Here is a 17,020-nt window from a genome sequence, read left to right as displayed (position 1 = left end):
GCTGACTACCAACCAATCAAAACACAGAACACGGCGGTACTGACCAGTCAAACATCAGGATGTCTACATGATTGCAATACGGGTAGGAAAAGGATAAAAGAGTAGGGCTGCGTTCCAAACTGTGTGCTACCGTCATAAAATAAGTGCACTACTTATCGTTAAGTATGCAGATTGGGACGTGGCCATTAAATAAACGGCTCGTGCGAAGGTAAGCGCGCGAGTTAAAAAGTTTCCCAAATAATAATGTTGTTATAACAGATATAAGGCCATTTTAATAGTTAGATATTCATGTCACATACATCGAAACGTTAGAAGCTGAAAATTAGGCAAGAATGTGTTACTTTTTATTATTAGCTTAATCCGTTATAATTGACGTTAATTATGGCTAAAACCGTTAGCATATAAGGTTAGCATACAAACTGAATGAAAGGGTTTGATCTAAAGTTGTGCTGTTTTGTAGGGCTGGAAAATGGCTTCTAAACTTTCTAGAAATTCCAGGAGTTATTCCGAAGGGGACATTAATAAACGAAGGGAGGAAAATACTTCTTTACGAAAGACGCTTGATGAAGTTTCTGACCACAAGGGGGCGCCATCCGTCTCCCAGGACAACCACGTTTATTTAGAGGTAAATTGGAACTTCAGTAATAACATTGGGACTCATTTATGAACCTGGATACAGACAGATGTATTTGTAAATAGTCCATATAAGCATCTGGTTATTATGTAGCATGGTGCTACATAAGGACAACAAATAGCTACAGAAAATAACACAGCTATGGCTAAACCAAAAGACTGGGCGGACAGGACAGGTGAGGTCAGGACGGGACAGGTGAGATGAGGTCAGGACAGGTGAGGTAAGAACAGGACAGGTGAGGTGAGGTCATGATAGGTGCGGTGAGGACAGGTGAGGTGAGGTAAGAACAGGTCAAGTGAGGTCAGGACAGGTGAGGACCGGACAGGACAGGATAGGGGAGGTCAGGACAGGACAGCTTTGTCATTGCATAGTACAGGTAGATATCAACAAAATGCCATTTAACATGCATTAGTCAGTGTCTGGAGAGAAAATAGCACCAACCAGTATACAAACTGTACGGACCATTGTGCAAAAAAAGGGATCTGTAAACACACCTACACATGTGATAGCAGTATTTTTGAAAATCTTATAAATGTACATGTGAACTTACATGTAAGAGACCAAATAACATAAACCTGGACTTCAAGTCATATAATTTGCAGGTATTACTGGACTTCTATATATGGAATATTCTGTTTAGGTTAAATTGCTTTAGCAGATGTCTCAAGTATTAACAGTGGGGCAGTGGGTAGAGTTCTCGCGTCACAGCTCCAGGCTCCTCACTTCATTGCAGAGCTGTGCTTCCTGTTTTTTCACCATGTTCACTGGGGTTTCCTCACAGCTCCCGATCCATTGCCACCATGACTAGGATAAAAACATTACTGAAGATGAAGGAACGAATCAAACATAAAAAAAAATTATAATGTTCGAGTTCACTGTTATCTCCTAAAAATATTTTCTCCCTTACTATTTTTCAGTGACATTAGATGTAATTATTAAGAAATGTAATGCAGTAGGTTTGGAGTCAGCAAATGACAGAATGTGAGTGTTATGGTGAGGAAAAATTTGCGCTGCTGCATCAGTGAAGTTGATGAAGTGAGGGCAGGTTCCCACTGGCATCATTATCAAATACCATTGTGGGTAAAATAGAAAACATAATCCATTCGATAATTGAAATACATTAAGGTTTTATTACAAAATGAACCTTGGACACCATTTCAAGAGCACATGTTAGTTATAAGGATCCTATTAAAGTTTTCTACAACAGTCCTTCCAAAGGTCTCTTTTTTTTCCCCCCATGATGTTTTAACTTTGAAGAGAATCCTTTCGCTGGAGACACTGAGGGAGAAAAACTCACAGCAGATCCTGGCCAGAGATCAGGAAATCGCCTACCTTTGGCAGATGCTTCGGTCAGACACTGTGACCAACCTTCATACCCAAATCATCCAGCTGAGAGCAGAGGCTGAAATAAGAGAGACACTCTATCACAGCCTCAAACAGGAGACAGAGGAGGTGAAGAAAAAAGTGGAAGCTGTCTTACAACAAACAAGCAAAGTAGGTCTGTCTCTCTTACATAACCTCTCTCGCTCTCTTTCTCTATCTCCCCTCTCTCCCTCTCTCTCTCTCTCTCTCCCCCTCTCTCCCTCTCTCTCTCTCTCTCTCTCTTTCTCTCTCTCTCTCCTTCTCTCTCTCTCTCTCTCTCTCTCTCTCTCTCTCGCTCTCATTCTCTCTCTGTCTCGCTTTCTCTCTCTCTCTCTCTCCCCCCCCCCCTCTCTCTCTCTCTCTCTCTCATTCTCTCTCTCTCTCTCTCTCTCTCTCTCTCTCTCTCCCCCCTCCCTCTCTCTCCCCCCCTCCCTCTCTCTCTCTTCCGCCCACCCTCCACCCCCCCCCTCTCCCCCCCTCCCTCTCTCTCTCTCTCCCCTCTCTCTCCCTCTCTCTCTCTCTCTCTCGCTCACTCTCTCTCTCTCTCTCTCTCGCTTTCTCACTCTTTCTTTCTCTCTCTCTCTCGCTCTCATTCTCTCTCTCTCTCTCTTGCTCGCTTTCTCTCTCTCTCGCTATCTCTCTCCCCCCCCTCTCTCTCTCTCTCTTTCTCTCTCTCTCTCTCTCTCTCTCTCTCTCTCTCTCTCTCTCTCTCTCTCCCCCACACACACACACACCCTTATCTAAACCATGTTTTCAACACTACTGTGTTTCCAAATGCAATTCACAGCTTGCACCCAAGATGGCAGCATTTGTAAATAAAGATCATAAAAGAACCATAATCTTTTTTTCCACATGCAATATACAATATGAGCCTGTCACTGTCAATTTTATTCATTTAAAAAGTCGTCTATCTCTGAATGTCAGCTCTTTGTTTGAGTCCTTGGTTTCTCCTGTGAAAAGAAAAGGAGGAAAATCAGTCAGAGGCATCGGGTAAACATTGGGTATAGCTAATACAACTCGAATGCCTTTAACCTAGGTGTATATAAACTTCCGGCCACCGCAGTACAATATTTAATGTTTTTAGTTGCAATAAGTCAAATATTGTTAAGAAATGAACTCATTTGATTAGACAGTCTTTTATTTGTGGACAGAACACTGCAGATGGTCACACTGCCACCGGGAACTCCACGTTGATCCAGGAACAGCTTATAGACATAGGTGTGATGTTATGGTCGCAAGGTGCTTCCTCACCAGTTCCACCTCTTACATAACTGCAGCCATCCTGTTAGTGTGACTGAAATGATCTGGCGGTACATGCTCATCATCTTTGAGACATCTTTGATCTGCAAGAGAAACTGTTCGTTGTCTTCTTCTTTCCGTTTGCTGTTGAAAAGGTCATAGAGAAGAACGAGCAGTGGCTTATGTATGATGAGCAGAGAGAGTCTTATGTAAAGGTGGTACTAGCAGAAAGGTGCCAGCTGGAGCAGGAGTTACATCAGTTCAAAAATGCCCTACTACAGAAAGAGATCACGGTTGATACAGAAGATGAAGGTGTGATCATATATAACATTTTCTATATAACCCGCACACTTGCATATTATTGAGCTTTTTATATTCGCCTAATCTTCTAAACTTTCTCTCAAAGCTGTGTCCTGATTAGCATCGTATGAACTAAAACGTATCGTAACATAATATATTCGATACCAAAAATTAAGCCATGCACAGTTTATCAACGTCACTCTGCAATTTGGTTGATAGTTGAACTATTTACAAGCTACTTGATTTTAAAATGGTAACATTAATTAAATGGAAAATCTGATATAATGTGCTAGTACAAAATCTAATTATCTACCTTAACGGTGGCCTGCTTGTACAGCGAGAAGTGTTGTAACGTCAGAGCTTCGTGTTACACAGTCAGTCATTAGTTGAGGTGTGTGTGTAGTTTTGCATGTAATTCCTATTTTATTATTACTGTTAATACAGTCATAGTTAATCGTATTATTCTTTTCCTTTCCTGTAAAAGAGCGAGAGTTGGAGATACAGCAGTGCTATGAGAAGCTTGTCGGCGAGCTCGAGAGAGAACAACAAAAGGGTCAGCAGCTGCTAAGTGAACACCATCAGATCAGAAAGGAACTGGTAGAGGAGAGGCTGAAGTCAGCAGAGCTTCAACAGCAGGTAGAGGTTTAACACTGGTTTAACAGATTGTAGTAAAGTTTTTGAAATCGTAGGCAATAATCTAATACAGCCTTGCACTGTTTTTTTTTGGCACTGTTTTATATTTTAACAACAAATCCTACCTGCATTTGTATTGGGAATGCTAAATATGGACAACAATTTCAAATTTAGTAAGCAAATATTCTGTCAGCCCATGACAAGGATTGCTTCCTGTCTGCAGACACATTTTGATGCTTCCCAGAGATCTGGCAATGACCAGGAAATTTAGATTGACTCAAACATTATTCTCATCCCCAGTAGTACATCTGTAGTACATATTGTGGAACTGCATCTGGCCAGATGTGGAGTTTAAGCTGGTATAGAGCTTAGGACAAATGTCTGAGCATATGTTTATGCTTGTTACTTCATTTGTTAATATACACAGTATGTAGTTATCGTGTATTTAAAGTGTGAATTGTTGTAATCTTTACTTCTTCTAGCTGAACGTTTTTCTTAAGTCCATACTGTGTTTTATCAAGCTTTATGTTTGTGTTGGCGTTTAAATTCTACCATTTAATTTTCACTTTTTCCTCAGTATTTGTGTTGTCGGTTTCATTTGTTACATTTTTTTACTCACCTATCACATTTTTTTTTTCTTTCTTCAGAATGAGCTTCAGGATGTTCAGTAATTTTACTTTCTTCATTAGCGTTAACTGTACTTGTGATAAGTTTATTGTCACTGTCGGGCGGAAACCTCGTATGTCCAAATTTGGTCAATTTCATATTTTTTCACATATCGATGCTATTGGTCAGTCCCCATGTGGGTCTGTTATTTTTACAAGTTATTAACCAATCTAAAGTCTTGAAAATATCTTGAGCGCAAATCTCATAACTCCATTGGACACTTCAACTGTCCACCTCTTCCTCACTCCGCGGGAGAGCTTCGCAGCATATTTCTCCTTAATAAGAGTCACAACGAATCAACACGTCTTCTGAGGTAAATGTCTTCAAAACACTGGGCTCAAAGAAAAAAAAACCTTGACCCCCGCTAGTTCTGGTGCTCGTCTGAGGACAGGAATGTAGCGCAAGACAATCCACTGCAATGTGGACTAAACCCTGTGCACTGCAGATAAGGTACAGCGTTTTTTTCATTTCCTGAAAAATAACGGTTTTGGAGATACGAGGATTCCGCCTGACAGTGACGTTATGTTAGTTAGCTTACTGACAGAGATTTTAGCTTAAGCGGTACACATCCAAATGCTAGACAGGGTTAGCAATAGCGAGAGTAGTGTAGTGTCATTACGGGAAAATAGTAGTGTTTGTAGATCTACATGGACTGCCTGTGACCCATGGGATTGCGGTCAGTAGAACCACTTGGAGACTGTCACACGGTCGATTGAACTGTCGAACTGCCGTTGCGTCGGCGTCATCAGTGAACATTTGAAGACTTCAACCGGAAGGAATTAGTGTTAATTCTGTAATGAACTCAGACATTACACTGACCTATTAATTCCTCAGGAGCTCTTGGTTGACTATAAACTGTTGTAGAAAGGACATTATTTACATTTACATTATTTTCTCTCCAGTGTCACCCAAATGACGATGGGTTTCCTTCTGAGTCCGGTTCCTCTCAAGGTTTTATCCTCAGATCATCTGTGTTAGAGATGAACAGTAATTTAATTTTAAACTTTTAAATATGCTTCTGCTTTGAGACAATGTCATTTGTTTAAAGCGCTATACACAAATAAATGAATTGAATTAATACAAGAACATTTTTATAAAGTCTGAAGTTTGAATCCAGGTGTCTATGAGGCGCATTACACAAGATTGGCCTTCATCAAGATTGTCTCTGATGGTTAAGGGTTCAACATTTGAATTAGGATTATATCTATTTCTTGAGCCCCAATTCCATCCCATGTTCATTGTTCCTCCTCCCAGACCTACGCTGGCCAGTAGAGTAAAGTTCAGCTAGAGTTAGCAAGTTCTACCATCACAAGGATTAGTATTGTCATTGGCACTGCAGAATAATAAGGGATTGTGCAACGCTCATGAAACAGCAAGAAACTTTAATGAGTTCTGCTTTGCATTTTTATAGCACATAGTAGATTTCGACCTGGCATTTAAGCCTTTAGCTTTTTTCCCCACTCTGACATTCAAGTGCTAAAAGCCTATGTCCCGCACAGTACAACTCACAAAATTCAACTTTTTTTTTTTAAAAATTCTGAATCATAAAGATTAGATTTAACATATCTTGAGTGACAGTGTTACAAAGGTATATTGTTACAGCAGCTAGCCTCCTTGTCTCCACGGCTTCTAATACCTTTATAACATTTAGCTTTTGCGCACTAGGCCATTCATGTACAGTTTGGCTTGATACGATTAATGACAATTAGGTTTCCATATCCTGAGTGACTTATCATGATATACACATTCTCTGTTTGTTACAGGAGCTAGAATCAGAGCTCCAGTGTGCTAGATGGCTGTTTCCAGTGTGCTAGATGGCTTACAGTCCCCTCCACAACCATAGCACAAGCAAAACCAATTCAGTTGTTTGCACTATACTGCAAAGGGATTTGACCTTAAGCTTAAAAGCTGGCCACGAGAAGAAAGTTTTACATCTACATCTAGCCAGTAAAAAACAAACAAATAAGTAGACCACCCAATATTTTGCCAAGCAACAGTATAGGAACATAATGGACTCAAAGTAAATAACACTTGAAACATTTAGTCGCATCTTCATTGCTTGCAGTGACTGCATCAAGTCTGTAACTCACTGACATACAGTATCAAATTGTTAATTTCTTCTTCAGCCTCTTCTTCAGAAGGGAAAGAGCTGCTTAACATTGTCCCCCGATAAAATAGTTTGGGTGAGGAATGTATGTTAACATTTTAGTATTTAACCTTTGTCCACTCATCCTTTCAGCCATACAGGGTTCCCACGCGTCCTGGAAAACCTGGAAATCCTGGAAAATTAATGACCAATGTTCCAGTCCTGGAAAACACATGGAAAATGAGAGAAAACATAAACTGTCCTGTGAAAAATCTTGTTGTCCTGGAAAATTATTATTTTTTTAAATGTTCTTGATCATTTAAAGAACAGTTTACAACTAGTCTAAACAATTAACGTTAGTAACAGAAAGCGCTCTGTTCAGGGACGCTGAGTTTTGACGAGTTTTTTGTTATGCTGTTTAATCTCGCTGTGACGGATGACGCTGTCTTGTGTTCAGGTGCTAGGAATGGTTTAAGTGCTCGAATGTTTTCAGCAAATGGTGACGGGTAAGCAGGTTATATTAACCTTGTTTATCTGAATATCATGTGCAAGGGGAATGCACAGCAAACTAAAGCATGCATGACGGCATTGGCCTGAGAAAGGAAAGGGTATTAATATGTGCGGTCTTTTTATTTTATAAATGTTGAAATTTCATTCACATGACAAATTGTCTTTAAAAGTATAGTTAAGTAATAGCCATAAAGTGTACGTTGTTTTTAAGACTTCTGGAGAGAAGAACATATTACTTTAGGCCGTGAATCTGTGATCCTTGTCTTTTTTTGCTAAATTTGAAATGTCCTGGAAAAGTCCTGGAAAATGATCTCAGAAAAAGAGCGGGAACCCTGACTTACAAGTACTAGGCTAGTCTATAAAATAACTGCCATAAGTCCCATCCAAACATTTACATTCTGGAATGAAATACTTACTTTGACGTTTTACAAATGAAATAAAAATTGTCCATTAGATGTGAATGTAATGCTAACATTGTACCTTTTTTTATATACTGTGAAGTTTAGTCCATGCTGTGAGCATACTTCACTTGACTTGTCTCAGAAACACAACAAAACAGTCAGCTCTGATCTAAACAGAACCAACAAGGCCAAGCAACAATACAGACTTAGAATAGAGCATCACTGTTAACGTGGGAACATATGCAACAGATCACAGGCTCTCAAAACAAGAACAAAAGGGGAAAAATCCATAAGCTGCTCTGTCTGATAAATCAGACTTTGTGTATTTGATGGATTTTATGGACTTACTGTATGTATTTTATGTTTGCTGATCAATCAAATGGGTGTGTGGGATTGGGGGCATATATCATATCATATATCATATCATATATATCTAGATTGAACCCATAATATTTTATATCCATGTTGTTCATTAATTCATTCATTCAGTGTGTTATCACGGTCAACAATAATATTTTTTTGGCCACCCTCAGATTCACCTGTCTGCCAAGGACCTTCGAGACGTGAATCATGAAAATCAGCATCTCCAACGGCAACTTCACAGAGTTCTAAAGAAGCTGCAAAAGGCTTTGGAAAAAGTGGTCATATTAGAATCTGAGGTAAGACTCACAAGTCACAGTACATCCACCACACAGATCATGGCATATTAAGTATGAGCTGTTGAGTCATGCTGTGCCTTGTGGACTGCAGAAAGAGAGAGAGACATCATCAACTGTGTCAAAAGCCTACGCTGACCTGGAAAGAGTTCCAAAAGAAAGTCCTCCGAGCTGTTCATCATCTCCTGGAAGTCTCAATCTCCTTGACAAAAGTTTTCTGGAGTGTCCAGTTTGTAGAGTTAAATATCCAACTAATGGCCATAGAGAGCTGCTGGTACATATTGATCACTGCTTTGGTACAGATTGATGTTATCCAATTAAAGTTTACAGCATTTTGATTTTGAAGAAAACTGAATGGCTTTTGAAGAAAACCGAATGGAATTTTGATATATTACATGTTCACTAAATCCTAGTTTTCAGTTATGCTTAAATATTTCAATATCCACTGCTATATGTATTTGTTAACTATTTTCATGTTCATTCAATTAAACACTTAGACGTCTGTTTTATTCATTATGCACTAATGTCAGTACGTCTTTCTTACCCCATATTAGTTGATCATATTAGACAAAATGTCCAATAAACCATTTAACCTGACTTTAGTCACAAGGTATTTTGGCTTCTAAAAACTATCACAGACACATGGATGGATATCATCATCATTGGAGCCTGTGCCTATCTCAAGCGTCATCGGGCATCAAGGCAGGATACACCCTGGACAGAGTATGGATGGATATCAAATTCTCAAAAGTATGGTGATAAATGAGGTGAATGAGGAGGTCAGGTGAGCTTCACATAACCCCAAACACGTCAACTGTCACCATAAAAGATAATACGAACTGTGTAGGGTTTTGTAGATTGAAAAAAACGAGTACCTTTAAATATGTAGTCAGTAGATGGAGCTCCTCAATAAAGCTCTTGGTAACGGAAAATTTCCTGATTACTAAATGGACTTGCGCAAATATTGTGCAAGCACTATGAAATGAATGAAAGGACAGGAAGACCAGTGTATTTACCCAAGATGGCAAGTGTTATAGTAAGTTTTTAAACACCTCTGTTGTCAAGGAGGTTTTCATGGCATTAATGCCACAGAAGATTACAAGGGAAGTAGTGAGTGAATAATTAAGCCAGACAGAAATTTGACCGAGAGTCTGGTTTCCTCCAGCTCCATCCAGAGTCCCCTAAATAAAGCTGTAAAAGCCTTTATATACAGTACAAAGAAATTAGTTCATAAGATACAGGGCGCAGTCTTGTATCACAGCAAACAGCTGCAGGAACGGGGAAGTTGTAATTGTTGTGGGTTATACTAAAAGGAATGACGCAAGGAGATTAACTCAACAAAAGATCCCAGTTCTGCTGACATAGTCCATGTGTCACTGAGGGACGACGTTACTCGTAATGGAACCTACATCCCATCCTCCTGGGCAGAACTTCTCCCATTTCTCCTTCTTCTCCGAGCTGCATCGTTCATACTGGTTTGTGCCAGTAATGGAGACCATGGTTCTACTGATCCTCTTTTTAATTTCAGTAGTCGGCAACATTGGTGCACTTGTCCTGGTTTTGCAAGAAAGACAACTAGCGAACACCACCAACTTAACCATGAACCTTTTCCTTGCGGATCTTTTGTTTGTCAGCACTGTTCCTTTTGTGATTACTGTGAGGTGGACCAAGGCATGGAAGCTGGGCTCTGCTGCCTGCCACTTGATCCTGTACTTCATCAGCGTGAGTGGAATTGTTACTAGCACCACACTGGCCGCCATCAGTATGGAGAGACTGCTTGCAATATTGAAGATGAAAACTACACACAGTCTAAATCCCAGATGGGCACAAGGAGTGATATTTCTCATCTGGTTCCTTTCTGCTGTTGCAATGTTACCTCTGTCACTGTTCTCCAGGGTGATAACAGCCATCTCCCCTCAACAGGTTATAATGGTTCTCTCTCTCTTACTCTTTTTTTTTTAATGTTGTTCTAGCAGGTTTTGAGAATGTATTACAGCTCTATGTCTTTGTTCACAGGGAGAAATGACCATATGCGCTCTTATATGGCCGAATTTAAAGGGCGAGATTGGGTGGTATGCCATCTTCCTTGCATTAGGCTTCCTGCTACCGGGTTCTAGCATTGTTCTCAGTTACACCAAAATCTTACAGGTAAAAGATCGAAATGTATGGTTTCCAGATACGGTGAACAGTTCTTCTATTTCACTTAAACATGTATCAAATATTGACAGAAAGTATAGACGAGAACATTTTAGTCAACACTTGACTATTAGCATTCGTTTTCATCATTGATTTTACATCATCATTGTAGAAGACATTGTAAATAATATATCCTAGTGTATTAGTCTTAGCCTCTTTGTTGCAACGAATCATTTCTCTTGTCTAAAGATGGACCAGATGGTGTCATGAAAATGTGTGATAGTGATAAACTCAAAATTAAACAAAACACTGGATTGCAAAGCCTCAAGTTGAGAAGCAATGTTTTATGTAGTAGTAGTAGTAGTAATAATAATAATAATAATAATAATAATAATAATAGTAATACATGACACTGAATCATTGCTGAACACAGATCAAGCAGCGTTCCAAAAGAAGACTTCACATGACCACATCACAAAGACAAGCACAGTCAAGCACAGTGTCTAAACAGGACTACAAACTTTTCCGTACACTCCTTATTCTCATGATATCTTTCTTCATCATGTGGAGTCCCATCTATATCTTCACCTTTCTCATTCTCATACACAACACCCAAGTCCATCTTCCTATTACCTCCTCTATGTTCGTCTGGGTGCTGACGTTCACCATGGCCAACTCAGCCCTGAACCCTGTCCTCTACAGCCTTTGCCAGCTGAGGCACAGATGGCAAAGGCTTTTTTGTGCCACAGCGATCACCAGGTAAAAGAACTGTTACTCAGTAGGGAAATAATTGTACTTATCTTATTCCTAAGTCCTTTCTTTTGTAATTCAGTTATTCTTAAGATAACTTGATTAAATAAATGTGTGACAATTCTTTTTCTTATTATATACAACACATAAGAAGTACTTACATAGATCAACAAGAACCGTACTGCAAGAAAAAAAGCAACATAAATAAAAAGGTTCACATGGCTACAGTTTGTTAAAAAAAAAAAAAGGTTCACATTATTATTAATATAATATTAATGCAATTTTCTTTCCTTTCATTGTAGCCCATGTGCTATCAAGGTGCAATAAAAGAAAATAATAAGCTTAGGTAAATGTTGGTAGCATGATATAATTGTGAATTATGAGTGTGTTATAGTTTGTAGTCTAAAAAAACTGTAACAATAAAATCACCATAAACTGTGATTATCTTTGGCTTATCTGTCACACGCTATTAGAGAAAAGGAAATTATGTTGTAGATGGTGTTTGATGATTATTTTAGTAAAATAAACTTCACTGTGTGTGAATCCAGGTAACCTAGGTACAAGGACAAGTATTGACATTTTAACCTTTTATAAGAAGCTAATTTATTAAGCTGGCTTGTTGGGTGGTATTGTACTGTACAGTGTGAGCAGCAATGCTTCTTCTCTGTCCATAATACAAATGGGTATAATTTATAAGCTGTGAATAAATTCATTTTGAGGTATACATTATCACAGAGATGTTCCATTAGTCTATTTGCATGTAATTTCTTTACTCAGTAAGCTTTTCCTGTAATAGGAAATAGCAATTCCATTTCAGTTTATTTTAGAGATTGCGTGATCTGCTCTGAAAAGTCATTGACATTCGAGGACATCATCATACACTATATGACTATAAGGTTTGTGGACACCTGACAAATCACATCCATATGTGGGTCTTCTACAAACTATTATGTATTACATATATAATGTTTGGAAACACAATTGTATGCTGTAGAATTGCAGTTTCCCTTCACTGGAACTAAGAGGCTCATACATGTTCCAACATGTCAAAGCCCCTGTGCACAAAGCCAGCTCTATGAAGACGTATGAAGTTTGCCACGTCTGGTGTAGAAGAACAGTTCCCACAGCCACATTCCAATATCTACTGGAAGACCTTCCTAGAAGTTTGGGAAATTGATAAAAACAGCAAAAGGGGATTAAATGTATTACTGAATGTGATGTTCAAAAAGCATATATTGTTGTGATGGTCAAGAGTTATGTATACGATATAGTGCATATACGGACAAGAATAGAGCAGTTTAGCTTCCCTATGATCACTAAGTGAAGTTTGAATGATGTGAGATTGTGTTCTGTTTGTATGTGGCTGTTTAAGATGTTAAAAAAAGATGGCTGTAAAACTGAATGGTATGTTTTAAGCTTACTTGTTTGTGAAACTTTGACTGTTCTGTACTACATTTTCAGACTACAAGACTGTGATTACATTCATTGGTCCTCTAGGGTTAAGGTCTCAGGTTTCACTGTCTCAGATAGTTCTCACTTTAAATCTGGCAAGCATTAAGTTGAGAAATCTGATAATGTTGATAATCTGATTATAAATAAGAATAACACGTATATTGATTTCTATAAATTGAGCAATTTCATTGTTTTTATAATTCCAAAAAGTCTTGCATCCAGCTCTGAACTCTCTGATATATTTTACCTAGTATTCATTAATTAATTTGTGGAGAATTACATCAGTATTATTTAGTTTAGTTAGGAATGGTTTACAAACCATCTTAATCTAGTGAAAAAAAATATATAGTCAGTTTTTAAAAAGAATTTATAATAATAAAAGTTGGATTAACTGGTAATATACCACTTATAGTGCTTTTAAAAAGCATTGATCCCCTTACACGTTTTCTTTTCTTCTTTTGTTATTCAATGATATAACTGTTATAACAGAAATAATAAATATATAGCCTTTATAATAATAATAAAAAAAAATAAAATAAAATTAAAGGTGTAAATTGACAGCAGATTATAGCGGGCTCTAAATTAGCTCCAAATGGCTAATTACAAGGATTTTTATAGCTTTCAGGCTAACAGAATCACTGTGAGGTGTTTAAAGGTGACAGTGCATTACCTTTCATTTGGCTTTGGTGTCAAAATGACTGATTTAAATTAACTTATTAACTGAATTACTATCTTCTCGTTCTCCCTTCCCCTTAGCTTTAATCAGGAACATGTGTGAACACACCTACTTCTATCATCATCATCATCATCATCATCATCATCAGAACCACTGCCCATGGCTCCCAGTGCATAAGTTAGAAATCTGACTCCCGAGACTACACTCCCTAAAACTAGCTTATATACATGGCTCTTCGACAATGGGTAGGGACGACCATAGCCCAGACACACCACAGAGCTGGAATTTGGTGAGAAGAATGATACCATTTGAAAAAAGCCATACAGAGACAAGACAGAGATTGCTATATTTGGTTACGCATTGTGTCAGTAGCATTGCTTTTCACTGTGTCTGAGAATCCCAGTGACTCTACCAGTGACTGGGAAATACAAGTGACTGGGAATCTGGAACGAAAGATTGATGGAGACAACAGCAGGACAACCCTAGAAAGAATACTGCTCAAGATCACAATTAGAAATAACTTATCTAATGTTACACTGGAATGATTACAAATCAAGAACATAAATATGTTGGAATGGCCCAGTTACACCCCGTAACTAAGAAACTGTTTCCATCCAGTCTGACAGAGCTTTTAGATAGATCAAGACTCATATATACAAAGCAGACTGAAAGATCACAGAAAAGCTGCAACTGTAATTACTGCAACCAAATTACTGACCCTGGGAGCTAAATATTTATGTAACCAACTAATGTCTGCTTTTTTATTTCATTCATAATGGTCACATTAAAAACATCTGTAATTTGTGGTTGGACCAATAATAGGAACGCTTACCTCTCTGTTGATCACAAAATAAAACTAGATATAGATAGATATAGATATAAAATAAGATATGAAAGGTTTTGGTTTATGGATGTGAAGCTCAGAAAGATTTATATGAATGTTTATTTAGACAAATTGCATAACCAGCAAACTATGAGCTCATATGAAAGTAGAAACTTAGGAATTTGTAGTTTTTCATAAGTATTGTGTGTGTTAAAAATCGGAAGGTTGTGAGTTCGATCCCAGGTCCACCAAGCTGCCACTGTTGGGCCCCTGAGAAAGGCCCTTAACCCTCAATTGCTCAGTTGTATAAAAATGAGATAATGTAAGTCGCTCTGGATAAGGGCGTCTGCCAAATGCTGGAAATGTAAAACCTAATGCCATTTCTGTTTTTACCAAGTCTACTAGATAAAAATAGAATATGAAAAAAATCCCAAAAGTCTGTTTCTATGCAGCAGAATGGAGCACCAGTGTATTGGTAAAACTGGTGAAATTACAGCCCACGTTTCTTGCAAACAACCTCAACCGCTCTCTATTTTTGCTTCCTCTACTGTGTATAACAGCACTGCAGTAAGAAACATTCCCGTACCTCGTTCCCATGAAAAGAAAAAAAATAGAAATCATAGAAATAAAATTCCCTTCTGAAAATATTTTTATTTTTTATGACCATAGACAATTTTCTGGTCTGTGCTAAATAGAGATGACATGGTGTAAAGTGTGTAGTCAGATTTGTTCAACTAAATAAGGAATGGATGAATCTATATAGGGGGGCACGGTGGCTTAGTGGTTAGCACGTTCGCCTCACACCTCCAGGGTTGGGGGTTCGATTCCCGCCTCAGCCTTGTGTGTGTGGAGTTTGCATGTTCTACCCGTTTCCTCCGGGTACTCCAGTTTCCTCCCCCGGTCCAAAGACATGCATGGTAGGTTGATTGGCATCTCTGGAAAATTGTCCGTAGTGTGTGATTGCATGAGTGAATGAGAGTGTGTGTGTGCCCTGCGATGGGTTGGCACTCCGTCCAGGGTGTATCCTGCCTTGATGCCCGATGACGCCTGAGATATTACAGGCTCCCCGTGACCCGAGGTAGTTCGGATAAGCGGTAGAAAATGAGTGAGTGAGTGAGAGAACTATAGAGAGGCATTTCTGTAGCAGTGCCAGGGAAAGATTTCTGTTTTCACTTTGAAATTGATCTTCACTGTTCATTACTGAAGGCCATGAGTGAGTGAATCTATATAAAAAAAAAAATACTTAAAATACTTTACCTAAAGTAAAGTAAAACCTCCATCTTTCTGTCAGTGTATTCTCAGAAAAGGCTTCAGTATTGGATATTTAATGGTTTGTTGGATAATTAAGTTTTTTTTTTTAGTATTCAAAAAGTAGGCCTTTCTTATGGAAAACCACTAATTCTGTCAACAAATGCTATTAATTACAGAATGACACTTTTAAAAGCATAATTAAATTTAATGTTGTTAAACATCCACAAAAATGTATTTATGTTAAAGCAGCTATAATATCTCATCATTTCTCACCAGCCTTCCCTGGGGTGGAAAACCTAAATAGTTTAACTGATGACTATTGCAAAGTTAGTGGAAGCTCTTTATCCAGCCATTTATTGTATTTATTTAATTATTTATGTTTTAGAAACTGAGTATGTTAACTTCTGGATTTTGGTGACTTTGTGTGAATAAATTCAAACTGACAGAAAATAAAACATGGCTAATTCACTCCAGGTGAAGTCACTGGACAAACTCAGCTCAGATTGCAAGCAGCAATCCCCTATTATATAATCAACTTCATCTCCTAGTACAAATATAATGTATAGGACATATACTTACTTAAAATACTGTCAAGTCTGTTCTTATAGAAAATTACTTTTGCTGTCAGACCAATCGGATTCAAGAATTCAACACTGCTGCAGTATAAAAGTAATAATACAGGAGAGAAATAATTTATCTGTACAACAAACATTATAACAAACGTGCTATGCTATATCACATGCTGTACATATGCTACATATTTATCTGCACTTGTCTATTTGCACAATTGATACTATTTGCACTTCTAGTAGTACCTGTACTATGCAACGACAATAAAGTTCTATCTATCTATCTATCTATCTATCTATGTAAGTGTCTATCAATCAATCAATCAATCAATCAATCAATCAATCTATCTATCTATCTATCTATCTATCTATCTATCTATCTATCTATCTATCTATCTATCCATCCATCCATCCATCCATCCATCCATCCATCCATCCATGCAGATATCTGGGTGTAAGATTTATATTTAGATCTTTAATGGGTAAGAAACCAGACTCAAGATCCAAGACTTGACATCAGGTCAGACTGTGTGCAGACAGCGATGCTGTACAAACACCATGTTCGATAGTGTTTGAGATTTCCATAGCAACGCCCATCACCGTCTCCATAGAGACCTGAAAGAAACGCCCACCAGTGTTGGAGCAGAGGGTGATGGTGCAGCGATGCAGTTGTGCGCGTCCCCCTAGTCATTAAAATAAAAAAAGGTAAATGATATATATCATTTACCTTTTTTATCTATATATATACATGTGTGTAGCAAGGACAGTACCTACAGGAGAACCCGTCTCAGAGCGCATCATGTGGATAACTCCATGCGTTACGCAGCAAACCCCCACCACGCCGGAGGGAACCCGTTGTTACATGTAAGGCGTGGC

At 38.3% G+C, this 17,020-nt stretch overlaps 2 protein-coding genes across 2 annotated transcripts; both read left to right on the top strand.

Annotated features, from left to right (window-relative positions):
- The first annotated feature begins 438 nt into the window (after positions 1–438).
- On the top strand, positions 439–9,040 carry LOC132841822 (centrosomal protein of 55 kDa-like). The gene is made up of 6 exons (XM_060864370.1): positions 439–625; positions 1,892–2,128; positions 3,391–3,547; positions 4,020–4,171; positions 8,365–8,490; positions 8,582–9,040. The coding sequence occupies exons 1-6, from the start codon at positions 470–472 to the stop codon at positions 8,792–8,794; spliced, it is 1,041 nt and encodes a 346-aa protein (XP_060720353.1). The 5' UTR covers positions 439–469; the 3' UTR covers positions 8,795–9,040.
- Positions 9,041–9,797: 757 nt separating this feature from the next.
- Positions 9,798–13,648, top strand: LOC132841816 (free fatty acid receptor 4-like). The gene is made up of 4 exons (XM_060864360.1): positions 9,798–10,410; positions 10,504–10,635; positions 11,057–11,382; positions 13,582–13,648. The coding sequence occupies exons 1-4, from the start codon at positions 9,886–9,888 to the stop codon at positions 13,601–13,603; spliced, it is 1,005 nt and encodes a 334-aa protein (XP_060720343.1). The 5' UTR covers positions 9,798–9,885; the 3' UTR covers positions 13,604–13,648.
- Positions 13,649–17,020: the final 3,372 nt, after the last annotated feature.

Source organism: Tachysurus vachellii, chromosome 2, assembly GCF_030014155.1.
Source record: "Tachysurus vachellii isolate PV-2020 chromosome 2, HZAU_Pvac_v1, whole genome shotgun sequence".
NCBI classification, from domain to species: Eukaryota; Metazoa; Chordata; class Actinopteri; order Siluriformes; family Bagridae; genus Tachysurus; species Tachysurus vachellii.
Note: the sequence above shows the minus strand (reverse complement) of the source record. Positions and strands in the feature narration are given on the sequence as shown.